Source organism: Setaria viridis, chromosome 4 (assembly GCF_005286985.2).
Source record: "Setaria viridis chromosome 4, Setaria_viridis_v4.0, whole genome shotgun sequence".
NCBI classification, from domain to species: Eukaryota; Viridiplantae; Streptophyta; class Magnoliopsida; order Poales; family Poaceae; genus Setaria; species Setaria viridis.
In genome coordinates, this window is record NC_048266.2 from 36274619 (window position 1) to 36293012 (window position 18394).

The 18394-nt window shown below is 46.0% G+C and overlaps 2 protein-coding genes across 2 annotated transcripts; one reads left to right on the forward strand and one right to left on the reverse strand.

Annotated features, from left to right (window-relative positions):
- Positions 1–1386, reverse strand: LOC117851925 (glutathione transferase GST 23). Its single transcript, XM_034733837.2, has 2 exons — positions 741–1386; positions 1–645 (listed from the first exon to the last, which is right to left on the reverse strand). The coding sequence occupies exons 1-2, from the start codon at positions 1089–1091 to the stop codon at positions 271–273; spliced, it is 726 nt and encodes a 241-aa protein (XP_034589728.1). The 5' UTR covers positions 1092–1386; the 3' UTR covers positions 1–270.
- Positions 1387–10163: 8777 nt separating this feature from the next.
- Positions 10164–13933, forward strand: LOC117853914 (uncharacterized). The gene is made up of 8 exons (XM_034736193.2): positions 10164–11194; positions 11286–11353; positions 11440–11626; positions 11707–11765; positions 11861–11903; positions 12128–12341; positions 13238–13451; positions 13536–13933. Exons 1-8 carry the CDS (start codon positions 10479–10481, stop codon positions 13685–13687), a joined length of 1653 nt encoding a protein of 550 aa, XP_034592084.1. The 5' UTR covers positions 10164–10478; the 3' UTR covers positions 13688–13933.
- The last annotated feature ends 4461 nt before the right edge of the window (positions 13934–18394 follow it).

Genomic DNA, 18394 nt, shown 5'->3' on the forward strand with positions numbered 1-18394 from the left:
TTGGGGGAGATGGTAAAATGCGTTTATTTCTGCCCAATCACTAATCAGTGCACTATTCGTAAGCGTTTAGTGTCCCAACCATTCTCCACACACAATACAAAAGGCTCAAACCTGACTCTCCATACAACAAAAACAAAATTCAGCATAACAAAGTGGAGTAATTGTTCGAAAAAAGAAACAAAGTGGAGTACTGGAAATTGATACATCACACGTATGCAATACGATCCGTGAATACAAGTATCCAACGAGCAGGATGGAGTGGAGGTAGAGCTACTGCTGCTGCAGCGCTGCCCTGACCATGGACGTGTACCTCTCCTTGTTGGCGGCGAAGAAGGCGACGAGCTCCTCCCTGTCCGGCAGGAACCTCTTCACTGTCTCGTCGGAGGTGTACTCCTTGGCCCACCGGCGGAGAGCCGGGTACTCGCCATCCCCGACGAGGCGCACCCCGGCCACCTCCTCCAGCACGTCGAGCCAGTGCGCCAGTGTGCAGGCGGCGAGGTCGACGAAGCCGAGGGCGTCGCCGCCGAAGAACCTCTTGCCATCGAGCCGCGCGTCAAGGATCGCCAGGCTCTCCTTCGTCTCCCTCGTGAACCGCGCCTGCGCCTCGCCGTCCGCCCACATCGACAGCCACAGCGGCTTCAAGCACTGCGCAGAAAAAAATGTTCAGGTCTTTATTAGGATTCTGGATTCGCATGCGTGCTTGATGTGGGATGATTACTGAAATAAAGAAGATTAGGCACCTTGTCGGCGATGAACTGGGCCCAGAAGCGGGCGGTGGCGCGGTCGTAGGGGTCGGTGGGGAGGATCCGCGGAGCCGCCCCGCCGTGGAACGCCTCGTCGACGTACTCGACGATGACGAGGGACTCGCAGACCGCGCGGCCGCCGTGGATGAGGACGGGGACCGAGCGGTGGACGGGGTTGTGCGCGAGCAGCAGCGCGCTCTTGTTGGCCAGGTCCTCAACGACCAGCTCGTACGGCACGCCCTTGAGCGCGAGCGCCACCTCCACGCGGTGCGCGAACGGGCTTCCGAACGCCGTGATGAGCTTCACCGGCGCCGCCTCCTGTGCTGGCTTCTGCGACGACGACGACATCTCCTGATCAGATGTCTTATTTGCTGCCTCGATAGCTCGTCGTGGGGTTTTGTGTCTTAAGCTTGGCGAGAGCGAAACAGATGAGTGAGTTAGCTGCTAGCTAGCTGCTGCTGGTGGATTTATAGGGGACGTTTGGTTGAGCAAGCTAGAGTGGGTCTCTGTGCATGGTCAGAGTTGGTGTGCTGCGTCTTCTCCAAGGAAAGGAAAGGATCTGTCGTTGTCTTCTCTTTTTCACACTAGTTAGACTGACCTCTGACATAAGCAACGACGAATGCAATTGCGAGCATATGTGAAATGCAAGAGGCTTGGAGCCGGAGAGATAGGATTGTTGTTGGACGGATCAGATCTTGAGAAGCTTCGTGAGAGATGGGAGAATGTTACACAGTTAGAATCGAATGGTACAACTCAAGTGAGACTCGTAGGATATCAAATCGATAGATGATGATCAGGTTATTTAATACTCCGTAGTATATATATTGCATATATCTACAACTGGCCTAAGCAATGACGTCAACATATGATGCCCTGTTTAATTTGTTTCATTTGCTGGGCCGACGACAGCAACATTTTTTTTTCCGAAAAGGAAGAGCTTTATTGCTTACGGCGATTCATTACATACTAGAGTGTTAATACACTCAGGAACTGAAATAAAAGAAACACGATACTCTCCCAAGCGAATGGCTAGATGAGCTAGCTCATGCGCAATTTTATTTTGCTCTCTCCTAAATCCTAGCAAAACGTAGACTATGCAGCTGTATACTATCCCGCCTAATATCAAGGATGATTGGTGCAATCAGCGACCTGTCAACACCAGGTGCTCCTAATTTATCAATAACTGTCGAACAATCAGCTTTCATGATCATATCCTATACAGCCATCTTGCTGCTAGTCTAAGGGCCTGTTTGGCTCACCGGTGTTAAAGTTTAACACCCGTCACATCGGATGTTTGAATGCTAATTAGGAGTATTAAACATAGGTTAATTACAAAACTAATTGCACAGATGGAGTGTAATTCGCGAGACGAATCTATTAAGCCTAATTAGTACATGATTTGACAATGTGGTGCTACAGTAACCATTTGCTAATGATGGATTAATTAGGCTTAATAGATTCGTCTCGCGAATTAGCATAGGGTTCTGCAATTAGTTTTATAATTAGCTCATATTTAGTTCTCCTAATTAGCATCCGAACATTTGATGTGACAGTGTTAAAGTTTAACACCTCGTATCCAAACACCCCCTAACTCCTTCCAGGCATGCTAGCGCCTCCGCTTCTTCCGCATCTCTGCAAGGATGCAGCCAGCGCCAAGCCGTCAGCAAAGGCTGCCCACCAAGTAGCATTTTGGGTTCCGCCGATGTCATCTTTTCTTTTCCCACCACTTGGACTATCTCTGACACAAGCAATGACGAATGCATGCATGTATACGGTAGCAAGAGGTTTATTTGGAGCCGGAGAGTGTATCGTATAGATGGATGAGATCTTGAGAAGCTTCGTGAAAGATGGGAGAATGTTACAAAATACAATCTAGGCCTCGTTTGGATTGTGATAGATTCTCGGAATCCAGAAGCTAAAATCTAGGATGGCTCCAAACAGAGCAGATTGCTCAGATTCTAGAAGCTAAAATTCTGGATTTTGAGAATCCCAGAAGCTGGCCATGAGTTGATTTTGCCAGATTCTATTTGTACAATTTACCATTTTGCCCTTGTCCTTCCAGGTAATTACTTGACCCTCCCATGTTGAGGAACAAATGACAGTGAGGGCATTAAAGGTATCTAGCCAACAACAACCACAAAATCAGCTTCTAGAATTCAGGGATCCAAACAACACCATCCAGATTTTGCTTAGAATATAGATTCTAAGAATCCATCCAAAATATAGATTTTTAGAATCCACAATTGGATTCAAACGGGGCCCTAGGAATTGGTCAATGGTCACTACTGTACTATAGAAACCATCTTTAGAGCAGGTATAAAAAATGTTATAGTAATGCTCAGCATCGTGCGTCCGATCCGATCAGTAAAATCGGACGTCTATGTGGCCGTATCCCATCCACATCTGCCCAGTAGATATTTTCCCCAGCGTTTGACCACTCATTCTCTCATCCCATCTTATCTCTGCTCTTCTTCCACCTGGAGACGAAGGACATGGTGCCTCGCCGACGCACGGCTCCTCGCCATCGCTCGGCTCCTCCCTAGCCTGCTCCACTTGTGCTCCTCATCACCACTCAGCTCCTTCCCAGCCTGCTCCACTTCCTGCTGTTCCACCCAACCCACGTCCTCCTCCTCTCCCACCCACTGATGATGTTGCCCTATTCCTCATCTCCAGCTAGTCACCGTTGATGGGCACATACGGTGGAGCATTGTCTCTAGGCCCCATGCTCCATGTACATCTCAATCGACGCGCGAGGTGGTCTTGGTCATTGAGGACCATGTGTCTACCACATCTGTGAGGCATCCTTCTCTACTGTTGCAAGCGAGGCAGTATTGTGGTGGGGAGCAGCAGCGATGCGGTGGGGCAGGAAGTAATGGAAGCGATGATGATCGCCTCACTACGGTCCTCGGTGCCGTCGATGGGTAGCAAGGAGGATGAGGGATTTTCAAGTGCTTTGTTTGCAACATGTGATTTATGGATGGTGAATTATTTGGATGTTGCACCAACAGATTTAAGATGTTGCATTTATTGTTTCTTCGTGTTGCAATACGAGATTTTGAGATGATTGATTAGCTGATTTCGAATGTTTCAACTGATGATTTCTCATGCTACAAAAGATGTTTTGAGATGTTGTAAGGACAATCTGTGATGTTGCAATGGGAGAATTGACGGTGATGTTGCACTTGTTGTTTGAAGGTGTTGCATCTTTGATTTATGAATGTTGCGATGAGATATTTTGAGTGTTGTAGATTATTTTGATCACTATTACATCAAGCATATTTCAATGTTTTGGTGGGATTTTTCTTTAAAATTGGTTCAATGCAATGAACTACTTTAGAATATTTTTAGAATATTTTTGATGTTGCACATTTCCATCTATGATGTTGCAGACATTATCGATTCCTATTGCGACAGACCATTAGAGCATCAGATGGGAATCTATTAGTGGCAGATGGTTCGTGCTTTTGTTGGGCCCACCGTTCGAAGGGAACGTCTCCCATCAGACGTCCGGGCGCTAGAAAGTCCCAAAATGTTACACAAACACAGTACAAGCTAGTAGGTGTGACGGGCTAGGGTAATATAAGGTAAACAAAAAAGAAATCTCCGAGCTCAGCCCACCCAGCAGTGCTGTGTCTACGGCCCAGTTCGGCCAGTGCGCTAGGCTGCCAGGCAAACGCAAAAAAAGTCCTACTACACCACCACGCAACCACCTTCGAAACTCATCGCGATCCGCGACGCTACGCATCGCGTACTACGTGTGGTGATGCTTGGTTGGGATGATCGCAGCATCACGCTCTACCCACCCCTTCCCTTCCGTCCTCCCTAGACCGGCAGTGGCGGCGGCAGGGTGGCGTACCGTTTGGCCCATCTCGATTCATTATTCATGAGTTAATCCCTACCTCTTGATTCTTGAGTTTATCACTTGATTCGTCCTCATTGAGGTTGAACTTGCAGATCGATTGGGGCATCCTACTAATCTGGGCACCTGGCCTTTCACATGTTAATCGCTTCCATGCAAGGTATTACTATTTATGAATATATAAAAAATTGGAATTATGGGATGTTTTAGAGTGAATATTTTCTCCCATGTGTGTAGAACATCTCACTTCAAGAAAGAATAAATACCCCCGCTGCTTGCAACTTCCTCTATAGCCGATGACTCCAACTTGGAACGCTTGCCTCCGATAAGTGTGTCCCCACACAACAACCTATTTGTTTAGATTCAAACTAATGTTCTGAGTACTTTCATTTTCATGTTCTTTTATTGTTCTTCCTGTTCAGTTTTTCTCTAATTTAATTTGTAACCAGCAGGGGCGTGCTCCTTATGTTTTCTTAAAAAAAGGAGTATTTGTGTATATTCATACTCAGTTGCTACTCTTGCAGTTTTTTTTGTTGCACTTTCCTTTTTCTTTTCCCATTTTATAATGGTGTTCATCTGATATCACATTGTTTCTTTGGAATTCATATGCAGGGGATCTTAAAAACTGTGACTTCTGTACGGGTATAACTCATCCAGCCAACAATTTTATTGGTTGTATGCATCCCCGCAAACGGAATAAATGATATCTCAGTCCTACAACAGTGTATTTAAGGTATTTTTTTTTACTTTTGCTTTTGACCCATTTACAGATTGGCCTAGACTTTGTGCACAAGTGGATCATACGTTTTAAGTTTGATGAAACCCATCTTTTGTTTTGTAATGAGTTTGGTAAGGTTCTATTGCTGGCACCTTAAAATATGTTGAGTACAATAGAACTTAGAGCTCTCAGTTTAGTTTTTATCCTACCATATTGCGGTGATGATTGTTAGGAATAGCACTTGTATTCATAATAGGGGCACTAGCAGGCCCATATATATACAGGTACATGGAGGGGTAAATATACACAAAACCCCCTAATAGAAAAGGTAAAATATCAACAGTACATATACATCTAACAATGATTAAGAAAGTTAATTATTTGATCCACCCTATGTTTAGTTTTATGTGCTCACCTCGCCTTAAACAGCTTGACAACAATGTTTCTGTGATAATTGATATGCAGAGATCCATCAGAATTGTTCAAGTTAGGATAAAGCTCTGTAACCTTACCGTAAAAATCAATCTTATTCCATCATATTAAGATGCCGTATCATGTTTATCCTGGACACAGATTTTTGAAGAAAAATGGTGTGCTTTCGTACTTGTATGATGCAACTAAAAACACATGAAGTTTGTTACAGTTTGGTACCACACTACTATCTTCAGTTATGCAGCTTGAATCAATAGTCAGAATTACATTCTGCAGTGTCTTTTCTTTTTGGCAAAATCATATTTTCATTTATTTTGTGTTACATTTCCATTTGTTTGTGGACTCCCTGACTTCTTAACCTCTGCAGTTGCAATTTCAAAGTTATATCCACATCTCTGCAAGTATTTTATTGATTTGTTAGGTGAATGTGTCATGGGACTACTACAATTGCCTCTAAATATGGTCTGATCTCGTTGTCTTTTAGTCATTTACTTTAGATACAAGGTCTTGGCAAATGTTGTTTATTAGCCATCAGAGCATCTTTTGGTTGGCACAAGCAATGCCTGATTCTGCATAATCTCATACATGATGACTGCACACTATCATGTTGGCATTTTTACTGATAAAAATATATTCTACTCAATCAAATTTGCATTTAACTTTTCACTGCAATCCCCTGAGGATTTTTTTGCTTGACTGGTTCTTTGCTCACAGGAGTGGCATCTGCTGTTTGGATATGCAGGAGGCACATCTGATGTTACATCCACATTGAAAAGTAATGAAAAAAGAATATCCACTCATATGTCGCATGATATGTAAGATTGTGTTAAATATAAGTTTATTGTGTCTGTCCTGCATTATCTAGGTATTATGCCTTCATAGATTGATGCTTCAGAAATAGACAATTTCTGACGCTTGATGCTTGAATCCGATGCTAGACCTTATCCATTTTTGCACCAAACTCCGGCCTATGTTATTTTGTTGCGTTCCTGGAGTCATGCCAGCAGCCAGCTGATGTCTCTCGGAGACAAGAAAGCAGAACACATCTTCTAGATGAGTTACATGATTCTGTGCCTCGTTTGCCTTGGAGATTAAGCAGAGGATAGCATGGAAAGAATTACATTTGTGTTAAAAACGAAGAGGGGAGACCCACACGTCTCGTTCACGTCGACTGCTAATTATAAACATGGACTAATTATAAAATTAATTGCAGAACCCTATGCTAATTCGCGAGACGAATCTATTAAGTCTAATTAATCCATCATTAGTAAATAGTTACTGCAGCACCACATTATCAAATCATGGACTAATTAGGCTTAAAAGATTCGTCTCGCGAATTAGACTCCAGTGCAATTAGTTTTGTAATTAGCTTATATTTAATACTTCTAATTAGTATCCAAATATCTGATGTGATAGGTGCTAAACTTTACCAGGAACTATCCAAACGGAGCCTAAGGGGGTGTTTCAGCGTCATGCTAAGGGGGTGTTTGATTCTTCGGAACCTCCTAAAATTCCTATCACTCACATCGAATGTTTAGATACTAATTAGGACTATTAAACATAGACTAATTACAAAATTAATTGCACAGATGTATGCTAATTTGCGAGATGAATCTATTAAGCCTAATTAGTTCATGATTTGACAATGTGATGCTACAGTAAACATGTGCTAATGATGGATTAATGTCGCGAATTAGCCTCCGTCTGTGTAATTAGTTTTATAATTAGCTCATGTTTAGTTCTCCTAATCAATCTCTGAATATTCGATGTGACATGAATTTTAGTCTGGACTAAAGATCTAAACACCTCCTAATCTAATGGCAAATTTGGTCGAAAATGTCAGATCAGGGAGGACTAGACGTACGGGTACGGCAGTCTCCACATATGGAAGCATTTTCTACGCTAAAAATTTACCCACAATTATAAACATTTGAGGCATAACCTAGCTCCTCACGTACAATCTACTCCCTACGTGAAAAGCTACGAAATCTTTTTGATTTTAAAATTTACATAACTTTTGATATTTTTTAAAACGAACCAGATAGGATAGTTGTCGATTATATTAAAAAAAAATAAATCGCAGACTGAGCAAATACAACAAAATGAAAAAAAACAACGATAAATACTGACAGGTTGGTTTGGGTCATCAATGGGTCATCAACATGTATCGTACCACGTAATAGTACTCAACTCAACTAAACAACACATCGGTCGGTTGAATTGGGACATCAACACGCGCCGAACTCAAACACATCTCAAGCGGATTTGACTCCGCCTGCAGTTAGGATTTGACTCCGCCTGCAGTTAGGATTTGACTCCGCCTTCCAACGGCAGCATCAACAAAGCTTACTGCGGCACCCACCAACATTCACCCTCATGTAGTCGCCGAAACCTCCGTCGTGACCCTACATCGACATGGAACCTGACGGGACCCTCCGCCGACGTGCCGCTGCAAACACCACACTCCACCTGACAGAGTGATACCACTGAATTCGGACCTCTCGCAGGCTGCCTCGCGGTCGCCACCACGATAACACAACGCGCGGGGGTCTCGCCACATCCGCTGTTGGACTCCACCTCGATCTCGTCGCCTCGAAGAAAATACCGCACGCGCAGGCCTCGCCACGCCCACCACGGTACTCCACGTCACGGATCTGTTTCTTTTGTCGCCGTTAGGGTGGTGAGCAATGTTGCCCTGCTTCACCAGATCTCCATCAATCAGCCGGGCCACCACCAAGTTAGCCTCTCCTCATTGCTTCACCCACACACATAGCCTCCACCGCCGTGTCAGCGTGCTAGAGAAGTCGCTTGCACCGTCTTCTGATGATGCATCGCACCGGATGGCTCAGCCAAGCTGAGGAACCCGTCATGGTCCGCTGCAAGCCTAGTCGTCCCACGATGCCGTTGCAGCAAGTGCCGTCCTCTGACATAGTCCCATGCAGCACTAACCGTTGGCAGCACTAGCTTGCAACGTGGCGGGATTGCCGCCACCGACTTTTGCCACCCATGAACAATGGACCAGCAATGCCAAGCCGAGTTGGGTCTCTAGAGCCGACGCCTCCAAGGAGGGCACGACGCCAATGGCACCGCCATCGCTCGTCCAGGATTTGGGCAGGATTTTCACTTAGAGAAACCCCATGCAGTAGGGTTTTAGCTCCAACATGACGCCCCCAATGGGGAAAACAACACCCTAGGGCGCCGCCGTCATCTCCTACTAGAACGAAGGCCGGCGAGGGCTTTCACCCGGAGCATCCTAATCCCTCACTGCACACTCACGGCTCGGCACTCCTGGACCACAGCCACAGCAGCCCAGCCGGGGCAGTGCTGCCGCTGCGCCTCCATGCGCCATGCCACCATACCTCCACCTCCGCTGCGGTTGCCACCCAGAGGCACCACCCTCGACCTCCGCCACTCGCACGCGACCACCACCCCAAGGTCGCCGGCATCTCCTCGGGGTGTCGCACCACCGCGCCACCAAGCCTCCTCTACTCCGCAAGCCCGCCATCCAACCACCGCTGCACACGTGCAGTGCCTCCGCGTGCAGCCTCCACTGCTCGCTACGAGCCACCGTGCCCTAGTTCTAGCGCGCAAGCCTTCTTCCGCCATCGCCACCTGCTTCCGTGACCTCCTCCTCTCCCGCGCACAGAGCTGCTACGGTTGCGTGTCACTGCCTCCATGCCATCGTCGGCCCTAGCCGGCCTGCTCAGATCCGACGCGTCGCGCTCGGCGGCCGCCGGCGCGTAGCCACCATACAACGTCGTTTCGCTCCTCACCACCATCCCGCGGCCCCCGCCTCGCTCGCCCAGACACCAAGGCACACGCGGCCGCTACGGACCATGCTGCCGCCGCCGCAGGCCACCTTGCGCCGTGCTCGTGGCCGCGGCAGACCCACCGCCCTAGCGCCAAGGAGCTGCAGGCCGCAGCAGCGCCAGGAGCAGCTCCGCAGGGACTAGCGGCCCAGAGCCGTGCGGCGAGGCGTGGGACGACGACGACGATGCGCCTCCTGGCCCCGATGCGACGACCACCGACGGCCCCTCCCAGTCGACGCCGACGAGCAAGCGACCGTATGATTGTTGAGACGAGCAACGGGAGGAGGCGACCATGCAGGGCACCGAAGGGTGATGGATCCATGCTGGTGACGTGCAGATCCGGCCACTACGAGCTGCCAGCGCCACCGCGTGGAGGTGGTGGTGGCGGCCAGCGGGCTAGGGTTTGAGGGGCTTGCGAGCAGGCGGAAAGAAGCCCACCGCCACCGTCATTGCGGCTGCACGGGCTTCCAGGAGCCCGTTCGGGTGGCGGCGAGGCGAGTGGGGCGCGGGTTGGGGCTGGAGGTGCGGGGCGGCGGGGGTTCGCCCGAGCTGCCGCAGGGGCGACACGCTCAGGAGACCTATTAGATATAGGAGGATGAAACTGCTGCATCTCTACCTTTTGATACGAGTAGCATATTAAAAATTATATATTTAAAAATATCAAAACGAATACAGGTGGAGGGAGTAGCCTATTTGGATCAAGCAGTAGAACTCCCTGTCCGATCCGGTTCCGCGTAATATTTTGGTACTTTATTTACGGGATCATCGCCACACGAAATCAAGTCGATGCGCCAGGCTGTAGTTACGGTCCTCTCCTCAAGCCAGCCACCAGCACCGCCGAACACGCCCGGAAAAAGTTTCCCCTCCCCTCCGTCTCCCACCGCAATTGAAAACCTAGACGGCTAGACCTCATCACCATGGTGCGCACCGCCGATCCCCCGCACGCGGCCGGTGGCCTCGATCCGCACGGGCAAGGCCACCTGTGCTCCCACCCGGTGGCGCTCGACCACCTCTCGATCGGCACTCGCGGCCCCGGCGGCTACCCGACGTCCTTATCCGCGGCCGTTCACCCGGTCGGTCGCGCCGCTGGCTCCAGCGGCGGCCGTCACTGGCCTCCGTATCACGCGTACTCGCTCAATCAACGCGAGTGCCACGGCGCCTACGACCCGCTCGATCACCGGCCACCCCCATTCGACGGGCACCCACCAGATCACCGGGACCGCGCCCGTGGCGCCGGCGGCTTCTCGGCGTCCATGCCTCCTCCTCCGGCCCATCGCCCTGCGGGATACGACGTGGACTCTCCCAGCGTCGTGCCGGCGCCCGATCGTCACATGATAAGCAGCGGAGCCTCCTCTGGGCGCCACCTCCGGCCACGGCGAGAGTCTGACATTTCGCCCGTGCCGTCAGCGCTTACCCGATCCACGCAAGGGGAGGGGTACCGCGAGCACCAGCGCCACCGCGCCCGTGATGAGAGCGGCCACAGCCCCCGCTTCCACTCGCCGCTCAGGGGATCCAAGTCAGTGCTGTTGCCCGAGCGGCATCGGTCGGAAGACGGACGCAAGGGATCCAAGTCACTGCCGTCTGCCAAGCGGTACCGGTTCGAAGATGGACGCAAGGGCTCTCCAAGCGGCAGGTAAGGCTGTGCTGATATGATGTGTGTGACTCATTGTACCTTGATCAGCTTGGTCTCAGTGTTCTAATGGTTCCTGTGTTTTGGGAGGCAGGCACTGGTATGATGATGAGGAGCGATGTGGAAGCAGAGGCAGATATGCTGATGGCCGGCACACCCAAGGTGATCTTCATTTATCAATTCCCTCCCCCCTCCCTCACAATTGGCACGAGCGCGTTTTGACTATCAATTGTTACTGTGGTCTCCAGAGATGGCCTACCCATCAAGCTGTGACCAAGGGCTCCACAATCTTGGTGATAGCAAGAGGAATCTCAGCCCGCACGACCATGGCGAAAGTGTCCAGCACCACTTGTCGCTAAGAGTGAATCCACCATCGCCAATGCCAATGGAAATGTCTCCATGGGATGATGGCTATAAGAGCCCGACAAGTCCAACGTAGAGCCCTACTTCTCTTTTGGGTCTTATCTCTTGTTTGCGTCCATGTTCTAAGTTCATATGCTTTTGCATACATGCAGATACCGCTGCGAGGATGTAGAACAAGGTTCACGTGATGAAGATAAGAATGAGACTCCAGGTATCACTTCGCAGTTCTAGATTTAGGTGCAGATTTGTTCCAATTGTGATATAAACAGGTGTGCATCTTTTTAACTGTTGTAATATGGTTTCCAGGTTGGCTTGATTCAGACTATGATGCTTCAGGGATTTCTGCAAGGTATCTACCTTTGGGAACTTGTGTTGGGTTGTTGGATACATTGGAATCAATATGAGGTCCATTCTTACCATCGTTGTGTGACCAGCTAGTTGTTTTACCCCCTCTCGAACACACACACACAAAAAGCTTCGTTTGTTTTGTCATTGTTATACTTCTGATGAATAGTCTCATGTTGTTTTTTCATCCATCCTAGTCATGTTATTCTGAAAGAATTATTCAAACAGGGATTCCAACTTCAAAATTGAAGATCCTGTTCTCAAGACAAAAGAAGATTCTGCATATACTGAATCGGTTGATGATTTTATGGATGCTGTGATGAAAAGTTGGCGTGATCCTAATCCTAATATAAGAGTGGATAAAGAAGCTGACCAAAATCTAGCAGATAGCAGGTTTGCTGAACTGGCTCTGAAGCGTTACAACAAAAACAAAAACAACAAGGTAATTAATTTTTCCATGTTCTTTCCTGCAAGAGAGGCTGACTTGAGCAAGTTAAAACCAGCTAAATGAAGATGATGTCTTCCTTAGTGCTTCCTTAGAAAGAAAGTTTACAAATTTCAAACAGCATGGAGGCTGGTGCCTGGTGATTTGTTAGCACAACTTAGTTTGAATGGTTAGCTTGTCGTCTTATTTCTGTGAAGTTTGCAAATTGCACTGAATATCTCTATCCCTAGTTAACAGGCTATTGTTGCACTAGGCACCGTTGCATTCTCAATCCACCATTTTCTTTGTCAATTGCTAATAACCAAACAACTTGTAAAGCACCATGCATACAAGCAAAGCTTCGTGTTGTGCTAGTTATGTAACACACAAATCGTTGTTTTTTGTTATCTCTATTGTGATAATGAGCACTTTGATCCCTGACTGCTCAATGTATTATCTTTGTTGTTAAAGTTGGACTAACAAGCTAGACATTGGCATTTGATTGGGAATGCTAATATTGGTATTAGGAATTCCTGATTGCTTAATATGTTATCTTTGTCATCATAGCTTTAGGTCATTTTCTCCTCACTTGTAACAAACTGTCATAGAGGAATAGGGCTAGATATATTCTGTGTAGAGTGCCAGGGCAAAGGAGGTCACAGGAAAGGTTTGCTCAGTCAGCATGCTTACATGGTGAGACCAAGTCAGGCAGCTTTTAAAACCTCAAGGACAAAAGTAGGCCTTTTGGCGGAACATAAGGAACCGGAACCAAATGATCAATAATTCTTCATTATTGTACTGCTGTAGATACTAAGACTTGTAATGCGCTATAGTAGTCTCTGATCTCATTTTTCATTTACCATACTGTTCAGGTTACTTGGACTAAATTCTTTATTGTAAATTTGTTTGTTTAGGTTAAGTATGCTCTTATTGAGGCAATTGCTGATGCCGTGATGTTTGAGGACTCTGGACTCTATCGCCATGTGAATTTCTATGCCAAGGCCAAGAATGGCCCAAAGAAGAATGACGGGAAAGTACTTGTGTTCGCAGAGTTGCATCAGATTGGCTATCGCCCCAATGCTATGGCTCTTACCTGCTTTCGCTTGTTGGATGAGAACAACCAATTGTGTACGTATATTTGGATCTCAATTCATGTTTAGTTCTTTTTTTTCATTGTAGAATTGCTTAGATAACTCGTCATTAACTTTGCAGGTGGACGCCGCGATCAAATTCGGAGCTGTCATATGATTCAAGATCAGGATAAGGGTCACTGTTATGCGTGTAGCGACAGAATTAAGCATCCAGATGGGTCGTGCTACAAGGCTGGTCATTTTGCTAGCATTTGTTATTATCATAACAACTAGGCAGCTATTTGAACGTAAATGCACCGAATTATTTAATTATTAAACATACAGTTTCTCAAATGTTCTCCTGGCTGGTCAATGTTTGTGTATATGTACGATTTTCTAGGTGGCCATGCGCCCCTTTGTGATGAGATGTGACGTCTTGTCTTCCGGACTCTGGTAGTCTGGTACATCAAGATGTGCACATAAATGTGAATTTTAGAGCTGGGGATGTATGTATGATATACAATGCAATAAACTATTTGGTTCGCGTGATGCCTTCCTTTTATTCGATGATGTGCATCTGTTGTTTGTCACATGCTATATTCAAAACACAATGCATTTAAAATGAAAGATTAGCAAGAATTACATTATTGGCCATGTATAAGACGTGTATACCATAAACTTTGATCACATTGACTACAAACTTTCTTAAGGAGATACATGTGGTACGGCCCTTCCACCATGATCAGTGAGATGGTGACTCTGGCGTTCGTGAATATCTGAGATGGCGACCCAAAAGCCATGGATCCGTGACTGCAGCTGAAACGGAGTCATATGACAAGGATTGCTAAACTATCAGTGGTGCTTTAGTAACCATTTGCTAATGATGGATTAATTAGGCTTAATAGATTGCGAATTAGTATAGGGGTTCTGCAGTTAGTTTTATAATTAGCTCATGTTTAATCCTCCTAATTAGCGTCCGAACATCCGATATGACCTCTCCTAAAGTTTAAAGTTTTGTATCCTGTATCCAAACATCCCCTAACTTACCACGCATAGTACCCGGCCAGTAATACTCTCTGTTTTTGGAATTAGCTTCCGATAGGCATACTGCATTTTCACCGTGGCCGGGCCCGCAGAACAGTGGCACTTTCATCACAACGCCGTCGCAGCAGGCGTGGGTGGCAGCTGGCACCGCAAAACCCTCCTCTCCCAGGCCGAGCTCCCGAATCATCGCAGCCTTGTCCTCCCCGCCGCCGCCATTCGGACCCCAGTACGGCCGTACCCCACATTTGCCGTCGCATCTGCTCATCCGGCCTCTTGCTCCGGCTCGGAGCGGAGGCGGCCGCGACGCGTGTTTCGCTGCTGATCTGCGGGCTCCTCGGCCCTCGCCTCCTCCGGTCCTCCCGGTTCCCGCCCACACAGGCTGAGCGGCTCACGGCAGCCTACCGTCGGACTCCCGCCGCCGCAGCCACCGAGTCCGAACTCCAAGGTAAAACACTCTCTGGATTCTGGAATGTCCGTCCTCCCAAAACCCACTGATGGCCGGAGACGTTGCGTGATGACGATTCAGTGGTCTGTTGCTGTCGCTTACAGAGCTCGGTATATCTCATCGCGGTCGACCGCAGGTTGGGCAGCCATTTCGTGGAGTCAAACCCCTGAGGTGACGCTTTCTCTTCACCTGATGCAATTTCCTGGAGTTAATTTGGGAACATTTGTGCCCAAGCACTTTTGAACACCAGTGTTATCTGAATCTGTAATATCCATTTCCTCGTACCTTCAGTTTTATGCTAGATTATTTAGTTATTTCGAGGGCACTGAACCATGACAACATGAATTCGGTGATACCGGGAAGAATACAAGCAGTGGGTGATTGGGAAAACCGGAAAAGCAACCTAGGTTGCTATGGAACTGCAGTGAATTTTTTGCATATCGGAGCTGTCTCATCAACATATCAACCTTAGCCTAGTTTTTGTTGTTTCATATGGAGTTATCTCCATTCAAATTCAAATTTCAATGGAAACCCGTAATACTGCTCACAGTTGTGGGGCTTGTGATTGAACTAGTTTTCATTTTCTTTCCAATCATGTTTTATCACTGATTTGCGTGTAGTTTGGGGATTTCGTCTCTTAGAATCTGAATTAAATCATCTGGAAGTCTTTAAATTAATATGTTGTTTTCCTTGGCAGTAGGCGCTGTAGATCAATCACCCATCTTTGAGTTATCTGCTACTACCGTTAAAGAGGTATGCTTCTCAGCTACATCCTGCTATGATCCCAATTTACTTCATTTGTTTCCTCCGGCAAGCAACGATTGTTTGAGGAACATCATTCGCATCTGCTCTTAGAAGTTCAGGACAGTGATAAGTGATAATCTTGCAACATATGTAATAGATCAATTTATGTACTTACCTTTTCAGATTGATTTTCTATTTTCAACCAAGGGAAACACCCCTATCACCTTTTGAATAAAATGATGCACAAAAGTTGTGGTTGAGATGCTACATCACACCCCACAATGTGAAGCTACCTACACATCACACATTCAGTGTTGATTACCATACCCCAACTTGCTTGGGACTAAATGGCTTTGTTGTTGCTGTTGCATCAGCTCCTTTGCTATAGTATCAGTAGGCTTCTCCACCTGCCCATCCATCTCCATTGCTTGCTAATCCTCATTAAACTGACTCCCATTTCCATTTCATTTCTATTTGTATTCTTCACAATAATGAATTCTTGCTTATCTACATACTCTTCTATAATCTGTGGATCTGTTACACGTTGGCAACTTATCCATTTCAACCTCTAGCAGTAGACCTGCTGTTCTATACGCTGAATCTTCGCCATCTTTTAGCTCCTTGCTGCTGGTTTGTATATGAGGTTAAAGGGAGGAACATGTCCTCCCTTCAGGACCTATCCCTTTTCATTTTTATCCTGTGTCCCTTCACTTAACTCACCATCACCTTTTGATGTTTGTATTAGTCTAACATTGAACTTTAATTTAACATCCCCAACTGAGAGCAGCTGTGCCTGATCATGATTGTGAGTTATTGTTTTAGGCAAACAATCTGAAGATGGTAACAGATCCATTTCAGTTTCAGAAAGTAAGCATGTTGTTTCATAAATTGAATCCTTGGCGTCTTTTAGCCCATAATAGTTAAATTCTTCTGAACTGGATTGAACATATCCTGCTGCTCATCATATATGCTCCTTTTCCACGGTTGTCCTCTAACTTTTCTAACTCACCAGCATTTGTTTTTAAGCAGTTTTTATTTGAATTGATGTAAATAATGTAGTTTGTGTAAGTTTGTCTAATTGCAAGGTGTGCAAGTTTTAATTTTGATTTTTTTCATAGATATGCGACCAGTACAGAAGTACAAGAGGAACTACCGGCGTTTCACTTGGACGAACAGGACCGCTAATGGTGCACCTGTTCTGACCAGGAGGCGGAATACTCCCAAAGGTAATTTTTCTACATTTAGTTTTGCTTTCTATTAGAAAAAGGTCCATTACTATCACATGATATATCATTTGTTCGTTTAACTTCTACAAATTCATATGCAGATGAATGCAGCTTTTATACTCCAGCGAGGCTTTGTAGACAATCTATCTATAAAGTACTTGAAGCAAAAGCACAAAAAGGTTTTGTGTGCTGATGTCGAGATGACGAAGTTCGCGAAAGTAGAGCAATTGTTGAAGATGTTGAAAGAGATAGGAGTACCATCGGAGCATATCTATAACCTGATTCTTCAGGTAACATATTTTCTTATTTCTTGTTACAAGTGATTCATACACACTAATATATTGTGCAATTCAAATTCCGATCTAAGTTTTGTGTGCTCAACTAAAGTTAAAATAAAATCATACAAGGTCAAGCATTTTTAGCACATGAGAAAGCAACTTTTAATTTAATACTACTACCAAGCCTTGTTTATATGCACCCGATTTTTGTTAAAATCTTAGAATATAAATAAATGCATGAATTAGGAGTTTGCATATGTTTTACGTTAGTTAAAGTATAAACAATCTAAACAACTCTTTAACAATATAAAGCACCCAAGTAGTTTTGTAGTTGGTTTTTCTACGGTTGCTTTTGATATGGCCAACGCCACATGGCTTACTTTGTGAATCAGACAATTACTATTTATTTGTCAATTGCAGAGGCAGTGCCCTGTTTGTCCTATGCATAAGATCTCTGGATACAAAAAATATGATGTGTCCAAGCCTATGCATATCCGAGCTGCGCTGGAGAGACACTTGAAGCATGGCCCTATGGTGGCTGTATTCTGGATCAGTGCAAACTATGATGACTGTATGAAGAACGGTGTTGTTTATAGATTCATCCATATACGTCCATTGCGAGACAAGGAGATAAGCGATGCGAAGGTTAGGATTAGCCATGCAGTATGTGTGGTGAACTTTGGCATCGAGGAAGATGTCCCTTTCTTGTTGTTTAGACTTGACATTGCAGGTTGGCCTGAATTTGGCCGGGTTGAGATGCAATCCAACATGTAGTGGAATTGAGAAATGAACTACCCCATCTTGGACTGTGTTTTGACTCGAGTGCTAGTTGAGGTCAATCTATGTACTGAAATTGAGTCGATATTTATTGTTTTTCTTCCAATTGAGGAAACATTCATGGGAATAGGAAGCAACATATATTTTCTGTTTTTCATGCATAATAAAAGATGTGATCTATTGACCAAATTTCAACACCTATTTCTCAAAATGGGGAATAGTGAAGACGTACTTCGTGAGACAATGCTTGAGCTGTTGAAGCAGCTAACCTTGTGTTGAAGCTCTCCGTGGCTTGGTGTTTGAGTGCTATGAACATCGCTATCATGCACGCTATACCTTCGTGCAACCATTGTGGCTGCTCCATCCTCTTCCCTCTTTTCTAGATTTTACATCTAGTATCGTGTATAGCCTACCCGTTGATTAATGTTGGAAAGTTTAGAAATTACTACCGCACCTGAATTTTAGTTCTCAATTCAGAGTCAGTGGA

Excerpts from the sequence above, each read along its gene's own strand:
- LOC117851925 (XM_034733837.2), bottom strand. The coding sequence starts at position 1,091 with ATGTCGTCGTCGTCGCAGAAGCCAGCACAGGAGGCGGCGCCGGTGAAG. Across the intron at positions 646-740 it reads CCCAGTTCATCGCCGACAAG|TGCTTGAAGCCGCTGTGGCT; the intron begins GTGCCTAATCTT and ends TTTTCTGCGCAG.
- LOC117853914 (XM_034736193.2), top strand. The coding sequence starts at position 10,479 with ATGGTGCGCACCGCCGATCCCCCGCACGCGGCCGGTGGCCTCGATCCG. Across the intron at positions 11,766-11,860 it reads AGATAAGAATGAGACTCCAG|GTTGGCTTGATTCAGACTAT; the intron begins GTATCACTTCGC and ends TATGGTTTCCAG. Across the intron at positions 13,452-13,535 it reads GGATGAGAACAACCAATTGT|GTGGACGCCGCGATCAAATT; the intron begins GTACGTATATTT and ends TTAACTTTGCAG.